Source organism: Stomoxys calcitrans, chromosome 2, assembly GCF_963082655.1.
Source record: "Stomoxys calcitrans chromosome 2, idStoCalc2.1, whole genome shotgun sequence".
Lineage (NCBI taxonomy): Eukaryota > Metazoa > Arthropoda > Insecta > Diptera > Muscidae > Stomoxys > Stomoxys calcitrans.
The window spans coordinates 195,618,552-195,635,590 of NC_081553.1; the positions used below are offsets into that span (position 1 = coordinate 195,618,552).

The 17,039-nt window shown below is 39.2% G+C and overlaps 2 protein-coding genes across 2 annotated transcripts; both read left to right on the plus strand.

The window, feature by feature from the left end:
• On the plus strand, positions 1 to 3,649 carry LOC131994823 (maternal effect protein oskar-like). The gene is made up of 3 exons (XM_059361736.1): positions 1 to 135; positions 1,608 to 1,854; positions 3,525 to 3,649. The coding sequence occupies exons 1-3, from the start codon at positions 1 to 3 to the stop codon at positions 3,647 to 3,649; spliced, it is 507 nt and encodes a 168-aa protein (XP_059217719.1).
• Positions 3,650 to 5,708: 2,059 nt separating this feature from the next.
• LOC106086381 (maternal effect protein oskar) lies at positions 5,709 to 12,907 on the plus strand. The gene is made up of 5 exons (XM_013251037.2): positions 5,709 to 6,534; positions 6,642 to 7,056; positions 7,118 to 7,641; positions 7,709 to 8,093; positions 11,907 to 12,907. The coding sequence occupies exons 1-5, from the start codon at positions 5,736 to 5,738 to the stop codon at positions 12,007 to 12,009; spliced, it is 2,226 nt and encodes a 741-aa protein (XP_013106491.2). The 5' UTR covers positions 5,709 to 5,735; the 3' UTR covers positions 12,010 to 12,907.
• The last annotated feature ends 4,132 nt before the right edge of the window (positions 12,908 to 17,039 follow it).

Here is a 17,039-nt window from a genome sequence, read left to right on the forward strand (position 1 = left end):
ATGAACGATACAGAGCCGATAACAACGTCCTGCTCTACAAAACCAGAGGAAGATATCAATACTACAGATAGAACTGATGTCAATAAGATGACCTTACCGGATTTTTCCCGCCTGCGAAGAGGATCCCGATATAAAGTCTGAAATTCGTAGCATATTGCTAGCACGTGCTCAGGAGGGGGCTACCATTTTGCAAATTCTGGGTAAGTGCAACAATGAAGGTAGTAGTCCCAAAATATAGTGGAAATAAGCCATTGGAGCTAAAGTGCGGTTTACGGGGAAAATGGTGAAAAATTAAAGTTTTTTTGGATACTCTCCCAAAAAATGAGCACGAAAATTAAATCAGTTTTTTGGGCTCGGGGCCTGGGGTAACGAAACGGGGCTTTTGTTGTTGTTGTAGCAGTGTATTGTACACCGAGGCGTCAGCCCTAGCCAATGAAGAATTCCATGGGGTCAATCCGGTACGCCATGGGATTGAACGGGGCTTGTTATTGTATTAGTGTGCTCCAAATTTAAAAAGCCCCCTTCCCAGACACATTGGGGTAATTTTTCTTTTGCTTTCGGCAATATATGTCTCAAATTTCTTAAAATTCCCCCTCCCACACACAGGTGGGGGTTTTTTTTGTCATATTCGTGATCTACTTAAAATTTCCTTTAATTTCAAAACCATATTTCCCATATTCCTTTTAATTTGACTGGATGGGGGAAGGCTCATTTTGGGCCCCCAGGCCCGATCTCCAAAAGCGGACTTAATATCCGTTTCCCTGGGGTCATTTTTGCCCTTAACGGCACTTTTCCCGAAAGTCTCGTTTGACACCGGCGAAGAGCCATATTTAAAAACTTATCCTTTCCCATTCCAGATGACTATCAAAAACTTACCGGACTCACATTTCCTGTGTATGGATGTATCACGAGTTTTCTTTTATCCATTCCCTACGTGTCGGCCTATTGCAATGAGCACGGAACACTTATATTTAGTGTACGGCCAACGGAGAAGACTAAACACATTCATGATTTGATAGTGGAACAGAAAATGCCAAACGTCAATCATTGGCGTAATAGAGACTGTCAGAGAAACTACTGCCCAAAGACTCTTAAACGCATATCGCATTATCAGCTATACCCAACTGGTCAGAGGAAACCTTTGAACTCGGAATGCCATGTTGCCACTGTGTTACAAGATAATTCTCATATTTTTGAAGAGGACAACGGGTTCTACAATGATTATTGTGACTATCTGTAAATAACATCATACGAAAGTTTTAATTGGCCTCAACTCAAGTTTTTCTTTATTTTTTGGCTTAATCGCATACTCAATCAAGAGAATATACAACCACCGACTTGTCCACCTGAAATCTCTAAACCTTCCCATATCTATACAGGCAGTGGTGACCATCAATAAGAGCACCACCTCCAATCGATGGAGGCAATAGTAAAGCCATCAAATGCCAGATCTTCATCACCTACTGCAAAAAGTTGCTGTATCATTGATTCTATGATTTCTTTTTGTTTATGGCCCGCATGGAACTTAGGTGAAGATACAAAAAAGGTATGTCCATGGCGGTTTTTAAATTTTGTGGATGGATTTTTACTGGCTTTTCTTTCTCTAGATAAAAAAAATTGTACAATCCGGCCTTTGCGTATCGGGCCAGACCATAAAAGCCGCCCTACAACGCATCAACGCCTTAAATGATACAGGTCGTTCGATCATTGTCAATATAGGCTCGGTAAATATAATGAAGCGGCGGCAAATGTTACAATTTCAATATGAATACCGTAAACTCATTAAGGCAATGCTTAAGAAAGGCTTTAAACCCATTCTCACCACCCTAGCCCCATTGGGCAATTATGCTTACGGTATTGAAGTAAAAAGATAGCTGAAATATTTTAATGAATTCATAAAGCGAGAAGGCGAAAGGAGGAATTTGGTCGTTATAGATATCTGGAAGTGTTTAACAAGTGAAGAAGGATGTGTTCTATATGATTTCTTCCAAAAGTAAGTAGGGAATTTTAACTTAGGTAATATTCTTTTAAAATTGGTTTACCCTCACATTTCCAAATGGTGTTCATCCTGCCATAGGTGGAGTAAGCTTTAACATTCTCTTGCTTGGTACTGAATATACCATTCATGTCAATTCAATCCCATGGCAACTGGTTGCACGCACCGGATTGACCCGATGGAGTCTTTGATCAATCCGATCATTCTGCTACAACAACTACCACCAATCCTGTCTTAATTGCCTAAATAGTCATTCCATGAGAAAGTTTACAATTGTCGATCTCGCAATAGCACTATACCAGTTAATGCAATCCATGATTGGTCAAATCTCCAGCTACAGCGCTGTGTGCGTATGATTGAAGTTGCAATCCTTGGCTAGCTTACTTTGGGCAACATGGTTATTCCTTTACATAGATTCAATCGCTGGGGAATCGTCTCTATTTGTCGGCTTAGTTTTTATGGCCTTTCTTTAGCCAAGGCAACACATGCTACAGACCAGCGATGTCCAGCCCTTTACGGTAGCGTTGATGGCAAGCCACACGTGTTCTTATTTTCTTTGTTTCAGCCGTTTTTGCGACAGCAACTAATGAACACGCGCAGGAGTATACGCATCGTTTTATTTATTTATTACATTTCCAAAATATGAAATGAGAGAATTAAAAATACTTAAAGAGAGTAATACACACATGTAGTCACTTTTTTATTTTGGACATCGCTGCTATAGACCCCTTTTTTGTAGTATCTTTATATTGCACTGTCTTACTCTCGCCCCCTCCTTTCTCCCCCCCCCCCCCTCCTCTCTCCCCCGCTCCACTCTCTGATTATGGTATAGAGTGTTTACCTCCTAGTCAGAATGAGGTCCGACTAAAGAACAACAAACTAGCAGTAGCCGATTGGCTGTCCGCTGAACTATTTACGACTGGAGGCGACACGCTGATAATGCGTATATATCAGCTTATCTGTGCGATCCGGTTAGAAGAACGAATACCCGATGATTGGAACCTCAGCATACTATGCCCCGTACACAAGAAAGGAGAGAAGACGAAATGTTCGGCTACAGAGGAATAAGTCTCCTCCCCATCGCATACAAGATACTTAAAACCTAAAGACAAAATTAGATAATTGCGCTATAGAGCAGATATTCACACTGCGCCAAATTCTGGAAAGGATCCGATAAGACATCTCAACTCTTTTTTGACTACAAAGCCGCTTTCGACAGCCCTACAAGTTCAAATGTATTTCAAACCATGTCTGAGTTTGGTTTCTCGGCAAAACTAATAAGACTCTGCAGTATGACGCCAGCTTTTGCACGTTTCCCAGTAGGAAAGAATTTTTTCGAACTATTCGGTATCAAACGAGGTTTCAGATAGGCAGTCAAATTTTAGATAAAATCTTATATAAATATACATGATATATATGATGGCAAATATAATTGGTTCGGACCATATAATTTTTTTTAGTCGGATGTCATATGACAAATACATATCGTCTGTAGTATATTCAAAATGTGTGTTCTGTTTTTTGTCAGATCTCCAAAAACATCAAGTTAATGAGATTTCATATAAACTTTCTGTTTCCAGCTCACCACGCCATGTCAGCGGCGCTGCAGAATCCTATTTGTTCTGGAATAAAATTGGACGCCAACGAATCTAAACTGGAACACTGATGCTACTATACTACAATGTGATAAACCAAACTCGAAACGTTTTTTTAACTCAAGAAAAAAAATTAACTATTTTATAATTAAGAAAGAAAAAAATGAATTTCTTATAACTATTTACATATGTTTTATAAAGGAGTCTTTAAGTATGTCTTTTTTGTCATACCCTTTGTCTTAGTTTTTTTTAAGCGATATGTATGCAAATCTAAAAATCCTTAAGTAAGGATAAATTAGTAGATTAGAATAGATATTAAAGCTACAGTATAGAATTCTTCAATTTGGTTTTCACCTTAGTTTTTTAACGTTTTTATACCCCAAATACAAAAATAAAATAAAAAATAGTTCTTCGCCCATATGCGCTCAAGGTGATTTCTTTTTGCTTGGCAGTTATAGCAGGAATAACTATCCAGGATGCGCTTACAAGGTGAGGTCATGCGAAAAGCTGATTCCAATTTTTTTTTCTGTTTTGATTTTGCAGTAAATCTAAATGTCAAAGGCTTAATAACAGCTGTGATTTTTTCTAAAATCTTAAAAAGATGTTCTATTTGATCCGATATTCTACACCTAAACAGCAAAACAGTTTTATAGTGACAAAAATACATATATAAAACACATTTGGAGATGATAAGTTTTAAAACAAAGTTTATTTCTAAAACCACATTGACATTTCAATTTACGGCATTATGCCTCGTTCTGACTTCTTTCACAGCGAAAATGCCTATTAAATTCTTGAGAAATTTGACGAACTCTTTTCTTTGTCAGAACACAAACGAAAGTCAAACAACAAAGACAACAGAGGTGATTCGGACCATTTCGTGAGCATTGAATTACATTTGCAATTAAAATTATGCGATATATATCCTTATGCAGCGAGTCGCTACTATTTTGAAATACGTAGTTAGTACTAGGCTTTAGCCACTCAAGGTAGTTTCGTTGAAGGCAAGGTGGATTTAAAAAGGTGGTCTCACGCGAACAGCTGTTAACAGCCGGCCAGGTTTGACGGTATTAAGACGACAGATTTTTGTTTGCAAAAATACAAAAATTATACCGGCAATGGTTTCAAGTGGTGCCACTTTGTTTTGTTTTTTTTTTTTCATTTTCCGCACGATAAGCCAACGTTTTTTAACCAATGTTTCGCCGATTTTTTTATACGGAGTTTGAAAGCATTCCGCTTGAAAAGCTGAACAGAATACGCATCTTTAAAAGTCCGTGCTGCTTAAAACCGCTAAACCTTCAAAAGATTTACCTTTAAAAAATCGACTTTGTATAACAGTTTCCAAGCCGCTTCTTTATTAGATACTTTCAAGTCGATAACAAGGCTCATGAAAACAATCGATTATGATGGTTGAGGAGAGATAACACCAAAAAATATGAAACCGTTATTTTACGAGCGGCGAAGCGAACATTTTTCTATGAAGTTCAAGAAAAAATCTAATTCATTCAGAAAACTTGAAATTTTCGCCAGCGTTTTGACAGTTGTTCGGGCGGAAATCAAAATCAGTACTAGGCTTTAGCCACTCAAGGTAGTTTCGTTGAAGACAAGGTGGATTTAAAAATATGGTCACACGCGAACAGCTGTTAACAGCCGGCCAGGTTTGACGGTATTATGATGACAGATTTTTGCTTGCAAAAATACAAAAATGATGCCGGCAATGGTTTCAAGTGGTGCCACTTTGTATTGTTTTTTTCATTTTCCGCACGATAAGCCAACGTTTTTTAATCAACGTTTCGCCGATTTTTTTATATGGGGTTTGAAAGCATTCCGTTTGAAAAGCAAAACGGAATACCCATCTTTAAAAGTCCATGCTGCTTAAAACTGCTAAACCTTCAAAAGATTTACCTTTAAAAAAATCGACCTTGTATAACAGTTTCCAAGTCGCTTCTTTATTAGATACTTTCAAGTCGATAACAAGGCTCATGAAAACAATCGATTATGATGGTTGAGGAGAGATAACAACAAAAAATATGGAACCGTTATTTTACGAGCGGCGAAGCGAACATTTTTCTATGAAGTTCAAGAAAAAATCTAATTCATTCAGTTGTTTTTGTGTATGAACATCATAAAACTTGAAATTTACGATGATCGATACAAAGCCAACAACAAAGTGCTGCTCTAAAAAGGCTGAGGAAGAAACTAATACACTCAAACCTGATTTAAACAGCGTTTCGAACGGTCGCAAAAATTTCTTGGCGTTGAAGCGGCACATTACCACGTGTATTCAACGTTGGCGGCAAAAAGATCCTTCCAAAAGACTTAATAAAAAATGCAAATTATTAGCTGAACACCACCAACAAAACCAGCAGCAGCAAAAGGAAGAATATCAGTGTTCATGCCAACAGAGAAACAGTGGGAATAAATGGTTTAGAAAATATACATGTAAGGAGTTTTTTGCATCCAGCTCATTGTCCAACAGTTTTGCACAACGTTGTACGTTTAATGCTACCAACATTAATAAGGTTCCATTTGCGTACCAAGAAAAATGCTTCAATTCGACTAACCACGATTATATTGAGGGCCCTCGCAAATACGGTCGTAAAGTTGAAATTGTAGCAAGACTTTTATCTTCGACTTTGATTGGTAGAGACGCCGATAAGCCCAAACCTCCACCTAAGCCAACAGCGGAAAAGTCGTTTGTAATCTATCGTAGTCAGCGTCGTGATTCGGGTGATAGTGCTTATCACAGTGTACAGGATAGTTTGGAAATATACCATAATTTTGTAACATCGACCACAGTTGGGGCAACAGATATCAATAAAATGACCATACCGGATTTAGCGTTTCTGCAAATACGTGATGAGTTTCCCGATTTGAATTCGGAAATTCGTAGCATATTGCTAGCACGTGCTCAGGAGGGAGCTACTATTTCGCAAATTCGTGGTAAGTGTAACATTGTCGTCCTAAAATATGATTGGAAATGGTTCCAAATATCTAAACATATGGGTAGGTGTGCAGTTTATGAATATAATGATCCTTTCTCATTCCAGATGACTATCGTAAACTTACCGGACTCACATTTCCCGTCTATGAATGGATCACAGACTTTCTTCTATCCATTCCATATGTTTCGGCCTATTGCAATGAGCAAGGAACACTTATATTTGGTGTTAAGCCAACGGAAAAGACCAAACACATTCATGACTTAGTAATGGAACAGAAGAACCCAAACGAACAAATACCAAATGTCAATCATCGGCGTTATAGGGAACGTCAAAGGAACCCTAACTATCAACCAAACACTTATAGACGCAGATCGTATTATCAGCCATCTGGTGGTCAAAGAAAATCTTTACGCTCGCAATGCCTTGTGGCAAATGTTTGCAACGATGCCAATGTGTCACAGGATAATTCTGAGGGTTTTGTAGAGGACAACTGGTTCTATAATGATAATTGTAACTATCTGTAAGTAACACCTAATGAAAGTTATGTCTGCCTTTAATTCGTGTTTTTTTTTTATTTTAAGGCTTAATCGCATACACAATCAAGAGAATATACTACCACCCACTTGTCCACCGGAAATTTGTATACCTTCCCTTATCTATGCAGCCAGTGGTGACCATCAACAACAGGAGCAGCAAGTAGTGCAACCATTGATCGAGACAGTAGCTGTGGCACCAAATGTCAATGAAGATTTGCATCAATTCAATGCCAATAACTTGAATATTAATTCTGCTGTTCCCACCTATGAGAATAACATCAACCATTTGAATAGTCTCTTTCAAATGGCCCGTGATTCTCAACACAATACAAACCATAACAATAATATGGCTGTGGTGAACCCCCCTCGAAGTTCGTCTTATATACCATGCAAAAATTCAATGCCAAGATCATCAAGATCTTCCTCGCCCACTGGCAAAAGTTGTTATACGAATGATTCCATGTTTACAGACACCGATTATGATGCACATCTTTTGGATTTCCTTTTAATGGGGGATGATTTCTTTTTGTTTATGGCCCGCATGGAGCTTAGGTGTAAATTCAAAAAACGTATGGGGCTTTAATACATTTCAAATTTGTAGATTGCTATTGACTGTTGTTTCTCTCCTTGCTCTAGATCAAAGAATTTTACAATCCGGTCTTTGCGTATCGGGCCAGACCATAAACGCCGCCATTAAACGCATTAATGCCCTCAATGATAATGGTCGTTCTATCATTGTCAACATAGGTTCAGTGAATATAATGCAGCGTCGGCAACTGGTACAAATTGAACATGATTTCCGTGAACTCATTAAGGCAATGCTTAAGAAAGGCATTAACCCCATTCTCACCACCCTGGCCCCATTGGCCAATTATAATCATGAAAATGATGTTAAAAATAACCTGGAACGTTTCAACGAGTTTATAAAACGAGAAGGCGAAAAGAGGAATTTAGTCGTTATAGATATCTGGAAGTGTTTAGCAAACGAAAAAGGACATATTCTATTTGATTGCTATCAAAAGTAAGTTGAGAGATTTTTTTTTTTATTTTTGTTGTAGTTCTAATGTAGTAATCAAAATTTTAATATTTCTAAAATGTTACACTAATAACCACAAACTTTAGGATTTTTTGTACAGAACACTAACATATTTTTGCATAAAGCAATAACCTGATCTAGTCTATCTGATTCAATCCAGACTAACCTTAAAAAAACCTTAGTATATGTATACTTATACCAACAGAAAAGGATATGTTTTATGAAAAATGCAAATATGCCCATGAACATTCCATTAAGGAATAAGGGCAAACTTCTTTCATATCAATAAGTGAGGTCCCATTTTGGGAAAAAGACTTCTAACCCATTAACATGGAAGGACTCCCCTGGTATATGTTGTTGTTGTTGTAGCAGTGTGTTATACGCTGATGCGGCAGCCCTTGCCGATGAAGAACTCCATGGGGTCAATCCGGTACGTACAACCGGCTGCCTTGGGTTTGTCCCTGGTATATGGTCAGTCGCACCGCATATAGCATGCTGCCACGCGTCATAACTACCACCCCAAAACAGAAGAACGCCCTTAGTTTGAGGGGTGCCTTGTACCTGCCTCGCTCGTTTTATGGCGATTTTTGTTGTCACACAAGTCTTTCGGGATACCGTGGTACCTTATACCTTTTCCATCATCCTGCGGAGGACACAATTCCTCCTCCAGGTTGTTGTTATTGTTGTAGCAGTGTGTTGTATACTGAGGCGGCAGCCCTTGCCGATGAAGTATTCCACCGTGCCAATCCAGTACGTACAACTGGCTGCATGGGATTGCTGGGGCTGCCTGGTTGTTGTTGTTGTAGCAGTTTATTGTGTTCTATCTTTCGTCTGCTTGATTCTGTTGAGTGTCAAGACCCAGGAACTCTGCGAATAAGATGGAGTGCATCCACAGGGATCTGGGTCTGAGTCGAGTAGTCTTGCGGGGCAGTTAAACAGGTGACGTGTATCGTGCGGTCCCTGGTTACAATCGGGACATACATCTTGCACGTTGGCATCAATCCTTGCTCTGTAGGAGTTGTGGCGGCTGCATCAGCCGGAACGTAATTAAGCCAGAACTACTCTGGTTTGCCGGGGGAGGTCAATTTCTTCAGGTCCAATGGGAGGCGGACTACATTCACCCGGTAGCCATTTACCGCATCTGATACCCTGTCTGTATGAATGTTGTTTAGACCTGCTTGATATGCCGCTTCATCTAGAGGTTCTCTCTTGTAGCACTGAACCTCACGCTCTAGATCGTGTAGATCTACCTTAAGGTTTCTGAGCGGTGGATATCAATCCACAAGATGATGATTTGGATGGTTTGAGTGAAATCGAATAAGAATTGGGCTTTTTAGGGGCTCAAAAAGGAAAATAGGGAGATCGGTTTATAGGGGAGCTGTATCTGGCTGAAGACCGACTCAGACCATATTTGACACGTATATTGAAGGTCATGGGAAAAGCCGCTGTACAAAATTTCAGCCAAATCGGATAATAATTTCGCCCTCTTAAGGCCCAAGAAGTCAAGATCCCAAATTGGTTTATATGGCAGCTATATCAGGTTATGGCCGATTTGAACCATATTTGGCACAGTTGTCATAACAAAACACCTTATCCAAAATTTCAGCAAAATCGGATTGGAATTGCGACCTCTAATGGGTCAAGAAGTCAAGATCCATAACCTAATATAGCTTTATATGGCAGCTATATTAGGTTATGGACCGATTTACACCGTACTTGGCACAGTTGTTAGACGTCATAACGAAACACCGCATGCAAGATTTCAGCCAAATTGGACAGGAATTGCGCCGTCTAGAGGCTCAAGAAGTGAAGACCCCAGTTGTTAGACGTCATAACGAAACACCGCATGCAAGATTTCAGCCAAATTGGACAGGAATTGCGCTCTCTAGAGGCTCAAGAAGTCAAGACCTAAGATAGCTGTCATATAAACAGCTTCGATTTAAACCATAATTGGCAAGTTGTTAGAAACTATAATAAAACATCTCATGCAAAATTTCAGCCAAATCGGATAAGAATTGCGTCCTCTAGAGGCTCAAGAAGTCAAGATCCCAGATCGGTTTATATGGCAATTTATATAAAAACATGGACCGATATGGCCCATTTACAATCCCAACTGACCTACACTTGTAAGAAGTATTTGTGAAAAATTTCAAGCGGATAGTTTTACTCCTTCGAAAATTAGCGTGCTTTCGACAGACAGACGGACGGACGGACATGGCTAGATCGACTTAAAATATCAAGACAATCAAGTATATATTGGGTTGCGGATTTTTTAAAAGAGAGTAAATGCATTTTTAATAAAACTTAGAATGAACTTTAATCAAATATACATTTTTTACACTTTTTTTCTAAAGCAAGCTAAAAGTAACAGCTGATAACTGACAGAAGAAAAAAATGCAATTACAGTGTCACAAGCTGTGAAAAAATTTGTCAACGCCGACTATATGAAAAATCCGCAATTACTTTTTGGGCAACCCAATATATACTTTATGGGGTCTTAAACGAATATTTCGACGAGTTACAAACAGAATGACAAAATTAGTATACCGCCATCCTATGGTGGAGGGTATAAAAAATACTCACAGAGGAAAAAACATAATTTCAGCTAAAAATGTTTTTGTTAGAATCTATTGGTTGCCTAAAAAGTAATTGCGGATTTTTTAAAAGAAAGTAAATGCTTTTTAATAAAACTTAGAATGAACTTTAATCAAATATATAATTGTCATTTTGTTCGATAACCTTTTGCCATCTTCCTGGCAAATTTAGTATTCCACGCTCATAGAACTTCTGGCCTTTATCTGCAAAAAACTGAACCAAGTGCGATTTTATAGCCTCATCATTGCCGAAAGTTTTACCAATTAAGGAGTTCTGCAAAGATCGAAATAAATGGTAGTCTGATGGTGCAAGGTCAGGGCTATATGGTGCATGCATCAAAAGTTCCCAGCCAAGCTCACTCAGTTTTTGGCGAGCGACCAAAGATGTGTGCGGTCTAGCGTTGTCCTGGTGGAATATGACACCTTTACGATTGACCAATTCTGGTCGCTTCTCCTTGATGGCTGTATTCAATTTGTCCAATTGTTGACAGTAAACATCCGAATTAATTGTTTGGTTCCTTGGAAGCAGCTCAAAATATACCACACCACCAAACAGACAGCATAAACTTCTTTTGGTGGATATCACCCTTTGAAGTGGTTTGAGCTGGTTCACCATGCTTGGACCATGATCGTTTTCGACTAACGTTGTTGTAAACAATCCATTTTTCATCTCTAGTTATGATTCGTTTTAAAAACGGATCGAATTCATTGCGTTTAAGGTGCATATCACAAGCGTTGATTCGGTTTGTTAAATGAATTTCTTTCAATACATGTGGTACCCAATTTCAAGCTTTTTCACCAGTCCAAGACTTTTTATGTGATAATGAACGGTTGATTTTGGTATATTTAACTTCTCTCCTATCTCACGCTCAGTTACATGACGATCCAATTCGATTAATGCTTTGATTTGGTCATCATCAACTTCATTTGGCCGACCTGAAAAATCCGCAATTACTTTTTGGGCAACCCATAGAAAGATAAATAGCAACTCATGCATTAAACTTATGTATCAATATGTGTTCTACTTTTGATTACCATATAGAAACTTGATGATATGCCAAACTAACATTCAAAAACATCAGTAGTAAGTAACAAAGGACACCGAGATAGCAACGTCCTTTAGTAAATCATAAATGTGTGTTTTGTCTTTAGCCAGATCATACCACTTCAAGTTAATAGCTTTGTAAAAATCATTTGTTTCTAGTCAGCCACGTCTTGTCTCCGGCGCTGCAGAGTCATATGTGTTCTGGAATAAAATTGGACGTCAACGTGTTTTACAATTAATCGAATCTAAGCTGGAATATTGATGCTACTGTACTACAATGTGATAAACCCCAATGCCAATTTTAAAACTCCACTTTTAAACGTTAAACCAAACCAACCTTTGCGAAACGCTGTTTTAACACAAGAAAAAAAATTAATTTTTTATGATTATTTATGTTTTATATTGTTGTCCTTAAGTGTCTCTTATTTTTTGTGTTTGTCCTTCTTTGTGTTTTTGTTCTTTTTTTTTTTGTTTGTTTTTTCAAGCGATATGTAAGGAAATCTATAGGCCGGCCTTAAGTAAGGATAAATTAGTAGATTAGTATAGATTTTAAGCTAAAGTATAGACTTCTTTACTTAGTTTTTCTTTTGACCCATCTTTGCTGTATAAATCGTTTTTTCTTTCATCCCCACCAAAAACAAAAGCTGGCTTTTGTTGCTAAAAATGAGTGTTGAAAATGGCATTTCTTGAAATTTTCCAACAACTTTTTGAGGGAAGAAAAGTTGGGCAAAATTTTTTGAAAACCTTCAACACCTGCTGTTATTTAGGTTTGTTCTTTCTCATTCCAACTTATTTATCCTCTGCTGTTATTCCGAAACCCCATTTTCATGTTGAGTCTCGTCCCCACCCCTGGCAAAGTAAGCTATTCTTTTGGGTATTCGTGCACAGATACCACAAAAAGTTAATGGACTTACTTTGCGATTGTTTCCAATAACAATAACCACAATAGTTTGACAATTTTTCAACATTAATATAGGTGTATGCTAGAGTCAATATTAGTTTAGGCTTTACTTAAATCAATGCCGCGGTTGATTTTTGTTACCTCTCAAAAAGTTGCAAACTTTTTTCTCTCTAGCATTTTGCATGTCTTTATGTGTTATATGTTCAACCATCTTTTCGCATTTTTGAAAAGCAGAGAAAAGCCACACTGCAAAATTTGAAATATCCTATTTTGAATTTTGCACTGTGTTTTTTTTTCTTTAAATTTATTATATAAAATTATAATTATTATTGTTTATTTATCATTTTCCTTACATTCGCATTTGAAAATTATATGTGTCATTATTTGTATATAATTTATTTAAAAAAAAAACATGTTTTTCCCTTTTTTTTAATGTTTATGTTGGTGTTCAACTTGTGTGCTTGTCTTTTGTCCCTATATGTCTGCGTGTTCTAGTGTGAAACCATAACAAGCTTTCAAAAAATCAAAAAAAAAAGAAAATAAAAACAAACAAAACTCCTAGTAGTGAATCGTTTTAATTCTAAATATCAACTGGGAAACCAAAAGCGGAAGTAAGTTGGACGGGCCGAAAATGGTCATCTCCAAGAACCAGAAGTTTGACTACATCATATGCTCTTATGTTAGGTTGAAAAGAGGGTGTGGAATCGGGGATGATAATCTTGATAAGTAAGGTTGAAAAGCGGGTCCAGATATTAATCCTCCCCATGCCACTATGGGCATACACCTAAGCCAGTAATCGGCTTGTGCGCTCTAAAAACTAACCTCGAAAAAGAAGATAATCTTGATACTTGGTACTTTTTTTTACTAATCTAGTCATTCCGTTTGTAACACCTCGAAAAACTCGTCTAAGACCCCATAAAGTATATGTATTCTTGACCGTCTCGACGTTCTGAGTCGAAATAGCCATGTCCATCCGTCCTACCGACCGTCCGTCTGTCGAAATCACTACAGCGATCGAACACGTAAACCCAGCCGCTTGGAATTTTGCACAGATACTCAATATTGATGTAGGTTGTTGTTGTAACCACATTTTCATGTGAATATGGCGATCCTTGTCAAGCTCCTGTAGGTGAGTTAGCTCGTTCCGCTCCAAAGGAACGATAGCCGCTGAAACAGGGTGGCCATGGGTTATTAAAAGGCGCCAATAACCGCCTTGTCATATCGAGTATTATAGGCACTCAGTATTTGTGCAAAAGCCGGTGCCACCCGACCTGTCACTGAGACTCTCCACTCGATACCGTTGACTGTCCGCGACTGCAAATACAGCTACTCCGTATGGAGCAATCCACTATGCGCAACCTGTGGACGCGCCCGGCTAAGCTTCTCGTGAAAGCAATGAACACCTCACAGATCAAAACTCAATGTTCTACCTTTATGTAGGTCGTTTGAGATTGCAAATGGGTCATATCGCTTCAGATTTAGATATAGCTCCCATATAAACCGATCTCCCGATTTGACTTCTTAAGCCCCTGGAAGCCGCAATTTTTGTCCCATTTGGCTGAAATTTTGCATGTAGTGTTGTGTCGGTCTATAACCTGATATAGCTGCCATGGTATGGGTTGAAAAGTGGGTGCGGATATTAATCTGCCCCATGACACTATGGACATACACCTAAGCCAGTAATTGGTTTGTTTTTGCCCTCTAAATACTAAAAAAGTAACCTCGAAAAACAAAATCTTTTGGTTGCCCAAAAAGTAATTGCGGATTTTTTAAAAGAAAGTAAATGCATTTTTAATAAAACTTAGAATGAACTTTAATCAAATATATAATTGCCATTTTGTTCGATAACCTTTTGCCATCTTCCTGGCAAATTTAGTATTCCACGCTCATAGAAGTTCTGACCTTTATCTGCAAAAAACTGAACCAAGTGCGATTTTATAGCCTCATCATAGCCGAAAGTTTTACCATTTAAGGAGTTCTGCAAAGATCGAAATAAATGGTAGTTCCCAGCCAAGCTCACTCAGTTTTTGGCGAGTGACCAAAGATGTGTGCGGTCTAGCGTTGTCCTGGTGGAATATGACACCTTTACGATTGACCAATTCTGGTCGCTTCTCCTTGATGGCTGTATTCAAATTGTCCAATTTTTGACAGTAAACATCCGAATTAATCGTTTGGTTCCTTGGAAGCAGCTCAAAATATACCACACCCTTCCTATCCCACCAAACAGACAGCATAACCTTCTTTTGGTGGATATCAGCCTTTGAAGTGGTTTGAGCTGGTTCACCATGCTTGGACCATGATCGTTTTCGACTAACGTTGTTGTAAACAATCCATTTTTCATCTCCAGTTATGATTCGTTTTAAAAACGGATCGAATTCATTGCGTTTAAGGTGCATATCACAAGCGTTGATTAGGTTTATAAAATGAATTTCTTTCAATACATGTGGTACCCATATTAAAATTGACGCCAAACAAACAAATGTAAACAAAATTTCGTGCACTTTTTTTCTAAAGCAAGCTAAAAGTAACAGCTGATAACTGACGGAAGAAAGAATGCAATTACAGAGTCACAAGCCGTTGAAAAAATTTGTCAACGCCGACTATATTACTACTATATTACCTACAATTACTTTTTGGGCAACCCAATATGTTAGGAATTCGGTGCTACTTACAAAATCATTGCTTTCCATGCCACGCCCCGAAGTTGGTTAATGTCTGCTATTGTGTCCCCACCTAAATACCGGTGACATCTGAAATGCTCCAACGTCTCATCATCTTCCCCGCATGCCCTACACATGTTATCACTTGCCGCACCGATTTTGCATAAGTGAGCTCGTAGTCCTATGTGTACCGTTGTGATACCAAAAGCTATACTGACCTCCTTCTTACTTGCTTTCAGTAATAGCCTTGTCTTTTGACAATCCGGTTCACCCCATAGGATTTTCGCCTTCCTACCGACTGTTTCGCTGTTCCACAGTGTTTCATGCTCATTCGTCGCCCACTCCCTTAACTCGGATTGCGTCGACCCGAAAGGCTTCGGGTTAACCGAGTTTATTGACAGCAGTCCTCTGCCCTCCACCGCCAAATCGTCTGCCCCTTTCGTTCCCTCTTACTCCGTTATGGCTCAGCACCCAAACGATGCGAATTGTGTCATTATCAGAGAAGGCGTTTATTTCCTTCTTACATGCCAAGATTGTTCGTGATCTTACCGTCCTGGTTGTTATTGCCTTAATGGCCATCTTAGTGTCCGTAAAGATGTTCACACTCGACGTCCTCGTGTTAGCACCACACCACCTCACGCATTCCGCGATCGCCCGGATCTCCGCCTGCAGGACCGTATTATGGTCAGGCAGTCTAAAACAGATCTCAGTCCTTGGGTTCTCAATTTAGAGCCCCAGGCCCACTCTGCCCTCTACCTTTGATCAATCCGTGTAACATGATCTTCCACATGGTAATACTAGGGTTCCGTCAGTCCAAGAATCTGCCGCTGGCATCGTTGCCTCGCACTCGACCTCAAGTGTCGTCCCAGGTTGCCGATCGGAAACCTCTTCCCTTCCTTCCAGGTTTCGTATCGTCGCCTTGATTATACCGCGATGTTATGAGCTGCTCCCATCCTCAATCTATTCTCCCTGCTTCACATTTAATTTGTATGTTAATGGTTCGGATATCTAGAATAGTCTCCAGTGCCCTAGTGGGCGTGGTCCTCATCTCTTCGCCTATGCCAAGACAACATGTTCGCCGAACCTGTGGTATGATCCTTATGTTGCACTCTGAGGCGAAAGTAAGTATTGGTCTAATCACGCTCATGTAGAGCCGGTGGACTGTCCTCGGTCTCATTTCGAGCTTACGGTCCTCAGACCCAATTTCGAGCTTACGACCCTTCTACATACATAGTGCCCAACATCTGTGAGCCTGCTCAGTACGCTCCTGAATGTGACACTTCTAATTCAGTTTCCTGTCCAAGATCACACCTAAGTATTGACCTTGTCAGATAACGTCTTATTGAGGAAACGTGGTGAGTTAAAATGGCCGACCTTCGCCTTCCTCGTGAACAGGCATATTTCTGTCTTCTCTGGATTAACATTGAGACCTCTGGGTCTAGCTCAGTTGTATGCCATCTGCAAGACCCTTTCGGACCTTCTGCAAAGCTGGTTCGTATCCTCGCCCCTTAGAAGTATTACAACATCATCTGCGTAGTAAACGGGTTCAAATCCCTCAGTCAGCATCCGTAATAGGTCATTTATGGTGGTCACCCATAGGAGTGGCGTTAAAATACCCCCTGTGGCGTGCCTTGTGCCACCTTCTCCCTTATATTCAAGTCATGGGACATACAACTTAACCACCTGTTCCTTAGCATATGGTTTACCCAGTCTCTAAGAACCGGATCCACT